The following is a 15,799-nucleotide window of genomic DNA, read 5'->3' as shown; positions in this document are numbered from 1 at the left end:
ACATGCACGTGTAGCCTCAAATGCAGATTTAACTTAATCGCTTTAAAAATGAGGCATTTGATTTGAAATAAAACTTCATAAGGGAAATCCTGTTAGCACAAAAATTAGTGGGATGAAAATCGGTTGTTGTACGTTAAAAGGTAAATTAACACGAGGTTTCCAATTAAGTCAACTTACTGTCATCAGTTATGAACTTAGTATTTATAGCTTTGTCATGTGAATGCAAACGCGAACAGATGTGCAACAGAACACCTCTCCTTACCCTCTTACTGTCACTCCACTACAATAGCACATGGCATTGCACAAATCACATATCTAAGACCCACAGCTGCAATAAAAAAATGTTCTGCAAAGACCATATTTGATGTAATGTACTCAAAATTATTTTATCCTTAATCAAGGTGCACGTTGTTAATGTGAGTGAGAAAATGGAACACTCTTTATTAAGGGCATCCAGTACAGCGAAACCCTGATTTTACACGCTCTGATTTAGCGCAAATTCGGATATAGTGCGATGAATCATCGGACCCTTTTTTTTGCTCTTTCCGGGGAACTGAAAAGTTTTTGGTGAGTTAATTTTGTATTTTCTTAGATCAAAAATGAACAAACTGTGAGAAAAAGAAAATCTTTTTCTGTGAATAAGCTTCACGCACTTGACGTGATCAAGACTAAAAAGTCAAACTCAAGTTGCACGAGACCTTGTTGTTTTGTTTATTAAAAACGCTTTACTAAAAATTAATGTTTTCATTTCAACTGTAATAACAATTATTTATTCTTTAGTTAAAAAGGTAATTTACTTGCCAGATTGTAAACGTGCAAAAAAAGGGTCAAATAGGGTGATAATCAGGGTGTTTTAGGATGTTGGGTCAACATTGGGTTAGGCTGAACGCTGATTTTCTTGAACCTCAATTTAGTGCGACTTTGCTTTCTTCACAATAACATTTTATGGACCATCGTGTTATAATGGGACAGCACTGTATCAGCATTTTCATTTGTGGTTCACGTATCACATGATTGGAAGACAACTCATTACGCCACCCAATAGAGATTTTGCATTTCTCATATCATGTATCCTGTAACCTTGGAATCTAGTTGCCAATTAAGTACTAAACTAGCAACAGGTTTTGCTTTGTTGACCAAAGTCCATCAGAAGCAGGACTGAGATTAGAAGATCCTATGTAGGATCCATAAAAATCAGACACGAAACTGTTTGCTCATTTGTCTGAACAAGTTTGAATTCAGGCGTTACTGGTGAAAATTCAATATCCAACTCATGGCATCAACTACTTTATCAAATAAATTTAACAACTTTGCATGATCAGGAGGGAATAATATCTGGAGATCCAATTCATTGACATTTTAATCCTAACAAATTACTAAACTGCCAGAGAAATAACTGTGCTCATTTCCAATTTTTGTGACCATATAAAATCAAAAAAAACTTTGAATAAATATGAAACAGAACATGGGATGCCAATCTTGCTTTTGTTTGAAGGGGGCTTAAAACAAAACAATGGAGTGTTCAAATGAAGGGAGATTTGAAAAGTTGAGGTGAAAGAACAAGGCAGTGCAGAGTAGCAATGTGAGTAATGGTAACCAAAGTATGATAGGAGGGGACAGGGCATACTGTCGTCAGGAAAGTAAAGATAGTTTTAGGTGACCATTATTTGTATTGTTAAATATAGGGAAAACAACTATATAGATTTAAGTGGGTTTAGTGTTTCTGTGCAAAACAAGGGTAAAATTACAGTTAGATTCATGTTAAACAAAGGTGTTGTATGCATGGGGGTTCAAACTGTTTTTCTATTGTGATTATGGCATGAAAAGGGAATAAACATTTGTGAAAGGAAGGATGTTGCTTAGCAAGCAGGAGGATCTTTAGGGCAGGAAGGCTTTTTGTGAATACATTTAACTGAATTTACAGCAGTTGGTGACAGGAGACTATAGAGTGAGTAGCTCTTAACATTGTCCAAAAAAGCCATACAATGGACTAATGTTAAGAAAGCTAGGAGGACAGCTAGTTAAGTAAGCCAGATAAACGAAGGGGCAGTTTCCAAGAAGCTTGAAGCTGCAGTACAGAAGCATCTGGCTGTCCTGATATATGAATCTCACACAAAAGTCAAATGGAATACTGCCTCTTTTATTGCAAGGGGAAATCTTGGTCCAATTGTACAGGACGTTGGAAAGATCGTATCTGGAGTGCTGTGTACAGTTTTGCCACTTTATCCAGGGAAGATGATACTGGCATTATAACAGTTCAGAGAATGCTCATTAGACAGATTCCTGGGATGAAGGTGTTGTCTTATGCAGAAGGAGAGATGTTCTTTTTCAAGCATAAAAGATTTTGAGGAGTGGTTGACAGGGTAGATGCTGAGATGAGGTTTCCTCTCATGGTGGATTCTAGGAAGTAGTTTAAAGATAAGGCATCTCCATTTAAGATGGTTCCAATCAGAGGGTCATCAGCCTTTCAAATTCTCACCCAGTGGAAGTGGCATCATTGAATATCCAAGGTAGAGTCAGACAGACTTGACTAACAAGGTATCAAGGGGAAAGGGGCAAGAAAGTAGCCTACCCCAGCTTTGATTTCTTACAACATTTCAGGAGGTGCAAATTTAAGCACAAGTTATATTTCATAAATCAAACAGTTAGAACTACCTTTTAAGGAAGGTTCTATCTGGGCTGTATCATGATAAACATTTAAATGATTCTGAAAAGCAAATGCATGTTCTCTATAACATAAATGGTCTCTATATAAAAAATTGATTAAAACTTAATGTTAATTAAAAATTAGCATGTGATTGAAGCAGCAAATGATTCAGAGATACTTTGTGAAGTTAATAAATGAATACATTTTAGTGACTAAGAAACTAAATTACAGAATGATATAATTCATATGATGCATTATTTGATCTTAAAATGGTGCTCTTTAACTTCAAATTAATTAGAAAACAAGGGATGATCAGGGTTCAAAAATAGTACACCTCCAAAGTCAACCCAAACTGGTTTATTCAAAGCTTTTGATACTGAGGTCATAAGGTGTAGACTACATTAAAAAGGAACAGGATTATCAAAGATTCAAAACTGAAATGACTGGAGAATTTCAAAGGAACTGGACAACAAAGACTGAAGAAATTTGAAGGAGGATTAATGGGGCTAATAATGAGTAAAGAGACAGCTTGTTGCAACAACGGTCATCATCTTCTCAAGATTAAAGCAACAGTGAGAAAACGTACAAAAAAGGTATATGGAATCAAAGTTACATTGCTAATACAAATCACAATCAATTTGGTACGAGAAAGATAAAGAATTGAATTCTGAACAGAACATTTTTCCACTTCAAGTTTTCCTAACTTTGTAATGTCAATTTTGCTATTCTATAGTGGGTTAAGTTTCACTACCAAAATAATGGTGAGGTGCATGACGCTCAGCACTATTTATGCATTGTGGTACGGCAACTTCAGGCAAGAACCAGATCTGCAGTTAAAACGTAACAGTTGCTGCCCATATGGTGCCATTTTGCTATCAGTTTTGAGAAGTGTAATTTCACCATATGCTCCACCATTGAACATCATAGAGTTCTGCACTTGGGCAGCAGATACAAATTAAATTCACCACAGACCATTTTAATTACAATTGTTAATTACTGCAAGCAACTCTATATAAAAAAGGGGACAAATTCATAGAAAATAAAAATCTACCAATTTTCTACAGTAATGTAGCAAAATCTGTGGCGAAATGGTGCAAATGGCCATTCTTTTACTGTCTCCCAGTGACTTGAGATTAGAGGTTGATTACACCCCTGCAGAAATTCCAGATACAGATTTCAACCTGTAATGCCGTGTAGTCATTGGAAACAAGTTTATCATTTGGGGCTAGAATCACAAAAATTCAACATGATTATTTTTGTAGAGTACGATCACATTTTGGGATCTCTATTTCTCATGAGCAAAAAGTGGAATACAAATTTGGAACATTTTGTTATAATTGTATAGAGAGTTGGCCAGACTACATCTGAAGTACGGTGTACAGTTTGTTGGACCCTCAGAAAGTGCAGGACCTCAGCGCCTTTGTGCAGCTCTGCAAGGACAACCCCGCCGTGCTGCACATGCCCGAGCTGCACTTCTTCACAGAATGGCTGGAAAGTGTGGCAGCAGTCATCACACCGCCAGCAGAATATCCCAAGTTTCCAGAGTCGCCCAAGAAAGCAAACACAGAAGAGAAGGCAGCGGCTCCACCTCCAGAGCCAGCTGAGAGCGAAGAGAGTGAACAGGAGATCGATAATGAGGGTGTAATTGAGCCAGACACTGAAGAACCTCAGGAAATGGGAGATGGAAGCCTTGAGGTTTCAGAGTCGTCAACGGATCAGGCCAATGAAAAGAAAATGGAAGTCTTTAATGCGTTGAGAAGGTAGTTGAACAGTTTACAGAGGCCATTGAGTTGAATCCACGTCTGGCTGTTTTTTATGCCAAACGAGCCAGCGTCTATGCAAAAATGCAGAAACCTAATGCAGCCATTCAGGATTGTGACAAAGTCATCAGCATCAACCCCAACTCGGCACAGCCTTACAAGTGGAGAGGGAAAGCACACAGGTTGCAGGGTCACTGGGAGGAAGCAGCACTGGACCTGTCCACGGCCTGTCAACTGGATTATGATGATGATACCAGCTCCACACTGAAGGAGCTGCAGCCTAAAGCTCAGAAGATTATAGAACGCAGAAGAAAGTATGAAAGGAAGCGTGAAGAGAAGGCTATTCGAGAGTGAATAGAACAGGCTAAAAAAAAAGAAACGTGAGAAAGCACGCAAGGAGGAAGAGGCTCAGTGCCCAAGGGCAGCTGAATTTGGCAGATTCCCAGGTGGTGCTGGTGGTTTTCCTGGAGGGATGCCAGGAATGCTCAGTCTAAATGATCTACTTGGTGACCCAGAGGTGCTTACAGTCATGCAGGATCCTGAAATAATGGTGGCGCTCCAAGATGTGGCCCAGAACCCAGCTAACATCTCAAAATACCAGAACAACTCCAAGGCAATGAACTTTGTGGGAAAATTGGGTCTAAATTTGGAGCCAAGCCGTAAAGAGGCAGCTGACTATTCAAAATAAAACTCCAGATTAGAACCCTCTCCCCACCACCCGATGCACTACCCCTCTACCTATACCTCCCAACGTTCAGAGTAGCCTGCTATATTTTTGAGTCTTTTTTTTCCTTAAATCTGATTTGGAATTAAACAGTAAAAATTGTTGATCATGCAAAAAGGATATACTTGCATTAGAAGTTTAGAGAAGGTTCACACAACTGAATCCTGGAATGAAAGGGTTTTTTTAAAAAAAGATTTGGTCCAGCATCTCTTGGAATTTAGAATGAGAGGTGATCTTACTGGAACAAACAAGGTTGTGAGGGTACTTAATAGGATAAATATTGGGAGATGCTTCTGCTTATGGACAAAACGAGAACAGGTGATAGTTTAAAAACAAAACGTCCCTCATTTAAAAACAGAGAGGAGCAGAAATTTTCTCTCTCAAAAGGGGCTGATAGTCTGTGGAATGCTCTTGCCCAGAGAGAGTGAAGGCAGGGTTACTGAATATTTTTAAGATCAAGTTGGATAGATTGTTGATTGACAAGGGAGTCAAAGAGTATAGGGGATAGGCAGCAAAGTAGAAATGAAGTCACAAGTACATTAGCCATGATCTTATCAGTAGAGGCTGTTCTATTTTGCATTAAGTTGATGTTTCTCTGCACCCTGGCTAGAACTGTAACACTACATTCTGCACTTCTCTCGTTTCCTTCTCTATGAAGGATATGTTTTGTCTGTATAGCACGCAAGAAACAATACAGTTCACTATATGTTAATACATATGACAATAATAAAAATCAAAATTTTAGTCTAAGTACCCATTTAATGGCATAATGTGTTAGTCAGTCAATCCACCAGGCACTACAAATTATCTGTTAAATATGGAGTTTTGGGTTTTAATTATTGGAATTTTTATAGAATCATGCTATCTCCTGTTGGCCAATCTTTCTTTCCCACTCTATTTCTCTTCATATACCTTACGTAACATTGTAATTTGCAACACTGAACCCAAGTCTTGCACTATTAATTTCAGAATCTTCAAGCTCATGGTGTAATTCCTTAACCAGCTATTTGTACTGTTTGTTCCAATTCTAGATGCCCTGTAGAGTCCAGTGCCATTTTCATCTTGCACCTCCAGCAACATGCTATGCAATTACTGTGAAAATTAAACATACATGTGAGGGTCATTGACTAGTCATGAGGTTTTGGGTCATTAACTCATTGAGAAACGCTTCCCGGTCACGAGATTGGAGTTTCACAGATTTCTTTCAGAATCTGAAGTACAAAGATCAGAGTCCCAGATCTGATATCTAGCATTCAAGTAGTTCAACAGGTCTGTCTAGTTTGGGATGGGGATGGTCACAATTGACTTCTGTGATCCCATTGGTGGATGAAAGAAAAACAGACACACCCTGCTGCTATATCTATCCATCAATTCCTGCTGGAAAGCAGATACTAGTAGACAATAGATAACCTAAGCTAGGCCAGGTCTTGTTTATGATGCAGTCAGATAACCTTCTGACAAATACTACCAGACTCCAAATATTCAGTTTTGACAAGGTAACAAAAGGGAGAGTGAAACTTGTAGGACTATCCTTCAGTGATTGTAATAAATAATCATATTTCTTCTTGCACACTGGAGAACTGGTTAACATCTTGGAAAACTAAATGTTGAGAATGGACATAAATTCTCATACAAAAGGTGAGTATTTCTAGTTATATCATGAAAATAGCCCTTTCAAGTATCTGAGCCATCCATTTCAAGAAAGGCTGTTTCTCAGCCCTGAGGTTATGTTGAATTCAGCTCATTTCAATCAAACTAAAGGCAAAAGCAGGAGAATTGGCCTCAAGTGCAATGCAAATAGAGAGGATAAAAAATCTTGTCAGAGTTCCCAACGTTCAGCACTATTCAGCAACCTCTCAACTGTGCTGCAATGTCAAAGTGATCAACTTGCTTTCTGACAGACAACCATGTAGCTTAGAATATTAAAATTTTAAAATTTTATTAGTCACAAGTAAGGCTTACATTAACACTGCAATGAAGTTACTATGAAATTCCCCGAGTCGCCACAGTCTGGCATCTGTTTGGGTCAAGGCACCTAACCAGACTGTAGGAGGAAACCCATGCAGACATGGGGAAAACGTGCAAACTCCACACAGACAGTGACCCAAGCTGGGAATTGAACCCGGGTCCCTGGCGCAGTGAGACAATAGTGCTAATCACTGTGCCACTATACCACTTGTATTATTGGATCAAAGTACCAGAGAAAATGGTTCATTAGCAGGGAGTCAGTGCTTTTAGAAACAGAGGTATAGAGAGGGGAAGAAGCAGAAATTGGCACATAATTGAAATATTCAAGCAAAAAATAATCTCAGACAAGAATTGTTTTGGCATCATGTAGTTCTTTTTCCCCTCCTCATTTTGCACCATTATATCTGAAGGTTAAATGCTACAATAGACAATATTCAGGAGAATTGTAAGCTATTAGATCACATCGTGCATGGGTCAAATAGAATGTGAAAGGTCAAAGACTTAAAAATTCTCCACTGATTCAATTCTATTTGCCACGTAACAGACAGCTATATGGAACTAAAGGTGCGAGCAGCTCATGACTCATTAATGAGCAGCAGCAGGAATTCAGGCTGAAACAAATCATGTAAATTGAATACTTGGCATCTGAAGATTTTCAAGAGGCTAACAATTGCATCAGGAGATGGAGATTGTCAGACAACTGGAAACATAACTGGTTACTCATAATAATTTCAAGTTCAGACAGATGCAGATTTTTGTTTAGAAGTACAATACCATAAATCGTCAAACAAGATAACCTACATGCAAGGTGACTTTTCCCAAGTAGAATCCATTACTTGCTTATGAGGGCAAAAGGTTTTCCTTGCTGGTGGGCAAGGAAAACTGATCCTTATTATTCTTTGGTTATAAAGATTATTTTTATTAATCTTGCATTATTCCTCAACAGAAAGATGCCCTTCCATCAGCATCACCATAGAATCAACAGCAGGTACTAGATCAAACACTCATTGTTGATACAAGAGGCTGGGGATGAAACTTGTTCTTGTTGAAAGAGCAAAGAACAGCACAGCACAGGAAACAGGCCCTTCGGCCCTCCAAGCCTGCACCGTTCATTGGTCCAACTAGACCATTCGTTTGTATCCCTCCATTCCCAGGCTGCTCATGTGACTATCCAGGTCATTCTTAAACGATGCCAGAGTGTCTGCCTCCAACATCTTACTTGGCGGTGCATTCCAGGCCCCCACCACCCTCTGCGTAAAAAACGTCCCTCTGACATCGGACTTATACCTTGCCCCTCTCAACTTGAGCCTGTGATCCCTCGTGATCGTCACCTCCGACCTGGGAAAAAGCTTCCCACTATTCCTTTTATCTATATCCTTCATAATTCTGCACACCTCTATTAGGTCTCCCCTCATTCTCCATCTTTCCAGGGATAACAACCCCAGCCTACCTAATCTCTCCTCAAAGACCCTCCATACCAGGCAACATCCTGGTAAACCTTCTCTGCACTCTCTAAAGCCTCCACGTCCTTCTGGTAGTACGGCGACCAGAATTGGACACAGTACTCCAAATGTAGCCTAACCAGCATTCTATACAGCTACAACATCAGACTCCAGCTTTTATACTCTACACCTCGTCCTATAAAGGCAAGCATACCATATGCCTTCTTCACCACCTTCTCCACCTGTGCCGCTACCTTCAGGGATTTGTGGACTTGCACACCGAGGTCCCTCTGTGTTTCTATACATGGCCCTGCCATTTATTGTATAGCTCCTGCCTCAGATGTGTAGGAAAAGACAACTTAAGCATGAAGGAAAGTATTGGAATCACTGTACTCACACCTATATTTTTTATCTAAATAACCACTTAGCAGCATAACCTTAGGGAGTGATTGTTGTTGAGATGCTGGTGTTGGACTGGGGTGGGCACAGCAAGAAGTCTCACAACACCAGATTAAAGTCCAACAGATTTATTCTTTCTTAGCGAGCGAGACATAAATTGTCCCAAAATTTAGACCATGCCAAAGTCCTAGGCTTCCTCGGCAACAGAAATAGTTCCTATCTGCCCTATTTGTTCACCTTACTATCTTAACATTTTCAATTAAATCACCTCTTAATCTTCTAAATTCCAGAGAATACTGACCTAAATTTGCATAACCACTTCTTGTAATCTAACAATTGGGAGTGCAATTTCCATTCTGGAAATATACATTGCACCCCTTGCAAGACTTTCTTCCAAAGGTGTTGGTTGCTCGGAACTACTCACAGTATTTTGGGTGTAATTTAACCAGGGCTTTGGACAGTTGAAGTTTGACTTATCCCAGCTCTGCTTGTACTCTCAGCCTCTATATATAAAGACCAGCATTCCATTAGCAGTTTTAAATTATTTTCTCTAACTGTTCATGACTTTGCAATGATACATGCAGTTGAGACCTTACATTTATTTTAGATTCAATTTTTTTTTGTCATTTAGAAAAGGATCCTTTTTTTGGGGGTCTAAAGTGAATTACTTCACATGTGCATTTCCTGAAATTGCATTGTTACGACTGCTAAATATTAATCCAACTGAACGAGAATGCAAGTGCTAAGGTCAATAGCTACTGTGTGTCTCCTGGATTACAACTACAATGAAAGATAAAAATACTTTGCTCTTCCCCATGGAAAGATGGGGGCACAGTTATGTTACTGCACTAGTAATCCCAAGGGCCAGGCAAATGCCCTGATGCTGAGGTTTGAAACCTTACCATGGCAGCAGGTGGTCATAAACTCAAATAATAAATATAACAAATCTGGAATATAAAGCTAGTTTCAGTTAAGCTGAGCATGAAACTATTATTGTAAAAATCCATCTGATTCACTCATTCTTCAGGGGTAGAAATCCACCATCCTTACCTAGTCCAGCCTACATGTAATTTGAAACCAAAAGCAACGTGGTTGACTCCAAACTGCACTCACAAGCCACTCAATTCAAGGGCAACTGAGGATGGATGACAAATGCTGGCCTTGCTTGTGATGCCCATATCCTATGAAAGAACAACAAAACTCCCCCTTCTCTCATTAAATCAAACATGTTCTTGAGGTCTAGTTATTTACATATTAAACAAATTGCTTCTTACAACTTCTACACTCTTAAAACTCAAATGAATGCAATGGAAAAAAAGAGGTTGGATGTACAGTGATCATCATCTTCTACCACTGCATGGGGGGCACTGCACCCAATCGAAGCAGGGTTCCTAACTGGATACTAGACTTATGTAATTGCATAGTCCTATACCACCTATGGCTAGAATAAGAATTCAGTTCTGATTTACTGTGAATAATAAAACTGCATCTTAGATTCACAAAGCATCCAGCATGTATTAAAACACCCCAAGGTATCTCCAGGTACAGTGTAAAACAAAATATTACACTGAACCATAACGGGAGATGTTAGATTAGATGATCAAAGAGATAGATTTTAAGAGCTGTCTTAAAGGGAGCAAAGTAAGGAAGTATGGAGAGGTTTAGGGAGGGAATTCGAGAGCTCGTGGCCTAGGAGGCTGAAAGCATGGCCAGCAATGGTGAAGCAATTAAAAAAATCAGGAAAGCTCAAGGGCCCAGGATTAGACGAATGCAGGTATTTCAGAAGGTTATAGGGCTAGAAGAGATTATATGTATAGGGAGTGGCAAGGCCACAGAGAAATCTGAAAATAATTATAAGAATTTCAAAATGAAGGCATTGCCTGTGTAGCCAACACTGGTCAGTGAGCAGAGAGTAATAGGTGAACAGGACTTGATGTAAATTACTCAGGTGGTAGCACTATAGATTACCTCAAATTTATGGAGGATAGAATGTGGGAGACCAGCTAGTAAATTGTGAAGCCTTGAAGCAACAGGGAATGGATGAGGATTTCAACAGCAGGATTAAGGCAGGGGCAAAACCAATGATATTACAGAAGTGGAAACAGGCTGTCTTAGGCAACAGCATGAACATGTAATTGACAGCTCATCTCAAAGTCATAGATGACACCAAGGTTACAAACAGTCTGGCTTAGTCTCAGACAGTTGTCAGACAAGACAGATATAGTTAGTAACTAGAGAACAGAGTTTGGAGTGAGGACCAAAAACAATAGTTTCAGTCTTCCCAATATTTAATTGATATAAATTTCTTATCCAATACTGGATATCCAATAATTTAACAGTATTCACTTTAGCAAACACAGAAGGGAGTGGTATTGGTGAGGTAGAACTGTCAGTGTACATGTGAAAACCAATGCTGTACTTTCAATTGATGTTACCAAAACATGTACACAAAAAAAAAGGGGTGGGGTGAAAAAGAGAGACAGACAGGGCATTTTAACACTGCAGAAAAAGATAGGACGTCAGGAAAAAGATGGTGGGATAGCTCTATTAATTAAAGATGACATTAGTACAGAAATGAAAGAAAGCCCAGCAAGCTCAGAACAGCAAGATGCAAAATCAGTTTGGGTAAAACTGAGAACTAGGAAAGGTCTCTTGCAGGAGTTGTTCACAAGTATCTAACAGTAGCCACAATATAGAACAGATTCTAAAGGAAGAAATATATTGTGCACATAAGAAAGGCACTGCAACAATTATGGGTGATTTGAATGTAGGTATAGATTGGAAGAATCAGACTGGCAAAGGTAGATTTAAAAATTAGTGTATTCAGGTCAGTTCCTTAGGGCAATATATTCTAGCACCTGAGAACAGGCTATCTAGACCTGGTTATGTGAAATGAGACAGAATTAATTCATGACCTTATAGTGAACAAATCTCTAAGCAACAGTGACTGTATTTGCACATTCTCCTTGTGTATGCATGGATTTCCCATGAATACTCTGGTTTCTTCACTGGTTGGAAGATGTGTGGGTTAGGTTGATTGACTATGCTAAATTGCTGCTTAGTGTTAGGGTACTACCAAGGGTAAATACATGGGGTTACAGAGATAGAGCTTGGGTGGGATTGTTATTGGAGCAGGTTCAACAGGCCAAATGGCCTCCTTCCGCATTGTAGGTATATTATGATAACATAACAGAATTTCATGCTCAGTTGAAGGTGAGAAGTGTGGGTTTCAGGCTAATGTTTTAAACCTAACCAAGGGTATGAACAGGGAAACTACAATGGGAAGTTAACCATTTGCAATCTAGATCAATGACTTGGATGAAGCAACTCAATACATGGTAGCTAAATTTGCCAATGGCACAAAGATGGGGGTGGAAGTAAATTATCAAGAGGAGGTAAAGAACATGCAAAGGGATACAGATAGGTTGAGTAGGTCAAGTTAGTAAAAACGTATCATGTGGGAAAATGTGAACTTTGGCAGGAAAAATAGAAAAATGGTACACTATTTAAATGGAAAAAGGCTGCAGCGCTCTGTAGTATAGAAGTACCTGGGTGTCCTGATGCGTGAATCACTAAAGATTAGTATGCAGATACAGCAAGTGATTAAAGGAAGGCAAATGGAATGTTTACATTTATTGCAAGGGGAATGGAATTTCAAAGAAGGGAAGTTTTGCTGCAGTCCTCCATGGCCTTTTTGAGAACACATCTGGTGCGTTGTCTACTTTTCTGGTCATATTTTAAAAAGGATATGACATCAGACAGTTCAGAGAAGATTCACCAAACTCATTTTCTGAGATGACCCATTGGAGTTTGGAAGAACGAGATGGTAATTGGAATATGCAAGATCCTGGGGGGACCTGACAGGATGGATGCCAGCAGGACGCTTTCTCTTATGCGGACAGCTTGAAAGAAGAGGTTTTCCATTTAAAACGGAGAAGAGAATTTATTTCTCTCAATAGGTCATTCGTCAATGAAAATTGAATTTATTCAAGGTTAAGTTAAATAGATTCTTGATAGACAAAGGAGTCAATGGCTGACAGGACAAATGGCCTATTCTTGTTCCTGAGTCCAAGTCCTGAGAGAGCAGTTCCACCCAGGGAGACTGTTGTAATCAACCATATCAAAGGCTGAAGACATGTGGAGGAGGATGAGAAGGGATAGCTTACATTCGCGACATCCACATTAAGATATCATTTGTATCTTTGTTAAGAATGTTTCTACAGTGGGGCGGGACAGAAATCTGTTTGAAGGGTTTCAAACATAGCACGTTAAAAAAGATAGGCTGATATTTGGGAAGTGATATCACGTTCAAGGAGTTGATGGAAAGGGAGCTTAGAGGTGATATAATAGATGCAAGAATACTCGAGTCAAAGATTTGTTTTTACAAGGTTGTGGTGATAATGGCAGATTTGAAGAGGAGAGGGACAAAATCAAAAGAAAACTGTTTGCAAAATATACAAAAATGGCAGCCAAGAGGAAAGGAGTGGAATAGATCATAGAATCCCTACAGTGCAGAAGGAGGCCATTTGGCCCATTGAGTCTTTACCAACTACAATTCCACCCAAGTCCTATTCCGGTATCCCATGTATTTACCCTGCTAGTCCTCAACACTAAGGGGCCATTTACTATGGCCAATCAACCTAACCCATACATCTTTGGACTGCAGGAGGAAACCAGAACATCCAGAGGAAACCCATGCACTCAGGGAAAATTGCAAACTCCATCATGATGTCGCGATATTGGTATTGGACTGGGGTAAGCACAGTATGAAGTCTCACAATACCAGGAGGAAGTTCAACAGGTTTAACCTGGTGTCATGAGACTTCTTACTGTGCTTGCCACAGTCCAACGCTGTCATCTCCACATCATGGCTATCATTGACACCGCAAACTGCCAGCTCCAAGTGGAGAGGACCTCCAAGAAGATCGCTCATATCGACACAGTGCTACCAAATAAACCGTTGGACTTTAACATAGTGTTTTCAGACTTCTTACCAAACTCCACCGGACAGAGAAAGATGAGAATACTTGCACACAAGCCTCAAAGCCATCATAATTGAGCTGGGTCAAATAAACTGCTCTAATCATTCACATTAAATATTGATGGAAGTAAGAGGTCTTGCAAGAATCTGAAATCAGAGACAGGACAACTAGCAATTTGTGTAAACCTTGCTGCAAGTTTCACCACCTGCACTGGCAGTTTGGAAGCTACTGCTGAAAATTGAGGGCAAACAGTGTAGTTTGTGTTCACGGAACCTTGCTTTTCACCCCCTCACAAACTGATTTGAGCTATTAAACCATCAGTGGGTTATGGAAGAAAATTCGAGGGGCGGAAACCCAAGATTGAACTCTCGTTTGTCAAATTGTGAGAATAATTTAGAAAGGGAGGGAGGAGGGCACATCACTGGCAGACGTGGCTAATTTTAAACCCATAGTTATTTCTCCTCCACCCCCCCCCCCCCACCCCCCGCCAAAACAAAAACAATATGCCCGAGGGGAAGAGTTCCCCAGATTTACAGCGCACCGGTATCAGTCTGCCTCCGGTAGCCGGGCCCGAGCGTTCGCAGAGTGGGAGAGCCGCCAGGCGAGAGCCGGGGACTGGCGAGGCCTTGCGCTTCCCCACCGCCCCCCAAACCACAGTCACAGGGAGGTGACCCAAACCCCACATCCACTTTCAAAAACCATTCCAGAAGAAAATAAAATCATAATAAAAAGCTGATCCCCGCGGGTGGCTGGAAAAGCGTGAACCAATTAGTTGACAACACACACCCACTGCCATGATACATAAATAAATAAATCTCCCTCAGAACATAAACCAGCGGCTTCTACTCCACGCAGCCAGGGATTAGCGAGGGACAACATATTTCAGTCACAAAACAAAACAAATAATACACCTTGTGCAGTCACAAATTTAGTGAAGCTTCAATACATTTTTTTCTTTTTAAAAATGGTGTTGCTCAGTAAACTCACCTCCTCACAAAAAAAACCCAGTAAATATGTAATGTTACCTACCCGCCAGCAAACAGATGTATCAAGGGGTCTCTCTGATTCATTGTGAATCATTATTACCCTGAGAGGGGCCGAGCGCGGTTTCCCTGGGAGCAGCTTCGACCTCTGCCTCCCTCCTCCTACTGCTGCTGCCTCTTTGCTCCAGTCCTGCTCCCACTGATATGCACCCTCTCTCTCTCATTCACTCACTCACAGCCTGACGCTCTTGCTGACCTCCACTGGAAGGGAGGGAAGGCTCGGCTTATTATTATTAATGATGATGATTATTATTATTAATAATAATCTGCAACACAAGTTACATCTCAGCACCCTCTCCTCCACAATTTGACTGGCTTGTCGCCTTTATTTTAACCCAATGACCCCTACTTGCTGGGAGAGACAGAAAGAGGGAGGTGCACAAGACTGCATACACGCACACATCACGGTCACGCCCCTCTCCAAGCATTCACTCTCCACATGATCAGCATCAATGGAAATGTCTATTTGACAGTGGCATGTTACTTGGGTTGTTGGAGTGCGGTACAAGGGCCAGATTTAAAGAGAAAAATTGGAGCAAAATAACTGGAGAAAGCAGGGTGGGGGCTCAGTTGCTAGAGATCTGAAATAATAATCAAACTTTCTGTTTTCATTTTAATGTCTGAGTATGAGTGTGAAACTCTTGATTTGAAACTTTTGGCAACTGTCCTTCTTAAAATAGGATGGTGTCAGCCACCAGGTTAATGTGCCATCCCTGCAACATTGTAAGCGGCTGAAAGGTACAATTCTTCAGTAACAGTCATTGCCACAGATTCTGCAGGCACAAATCACAAGATCATATGACAAATTAGATGCAGTGTTCATTCTTGAGGACT

At 40.2% G+C, this 15,799-nt stretch overlaps 1 protein-coding gene and 1 pseudogene across 1 annotated transcript in view; one reads left to right on the top strand and one right to left on the bottom strand.

The window, feature by feature from the left end:
* LOC145340939 (solute carrier family 25 member 36) overlaps positions 1-15,294 on the bottom strand; it is a 66,275-nt gene extending 50,981 nt beyond the window's left edge. The window contains exon 1 of the mRNA XM_080185543.1: positions 14,952-15,294. Within this exon, the coding sequence (XP_080041669.1) occupies positions 14,952-14,992 (41 nt within the window). The 5' untranslated portion in view covers positions 14,993-15,294. The remainder of the gene's footprint in view (positions 1-14,951) is intronic.
* LOC145341589 (putative protein FAM10A4) lies at positions 3,736-5,070 on the top strand (annotated as a pseudogene).
* Positions 15,295-15,799: the final 505 nt, after the last annotated feature.

This window comes from Carcharhinus amblyrhynchos, chromosome 3 (genome assembly GCF_965287045.1).
Source record: "Carcharhinus amblyrhynchos chromosome 3, sCarAmb.v2.hapA, whole genome shotgun sequence".
Taxonomy (NCBI): Eukaryota; Metazoa; Chordata; class Chondrichthyes; order Carcharhiniformes; family Carcharhinidae; genus Carcharhinus; species Carcharhinus amblyrhynchos.
The sequence above is the reverse complement of the archived record's forward strand: the minus strand, read 5'-3'. Positions and strand labels throughout refer to the sequence as shown.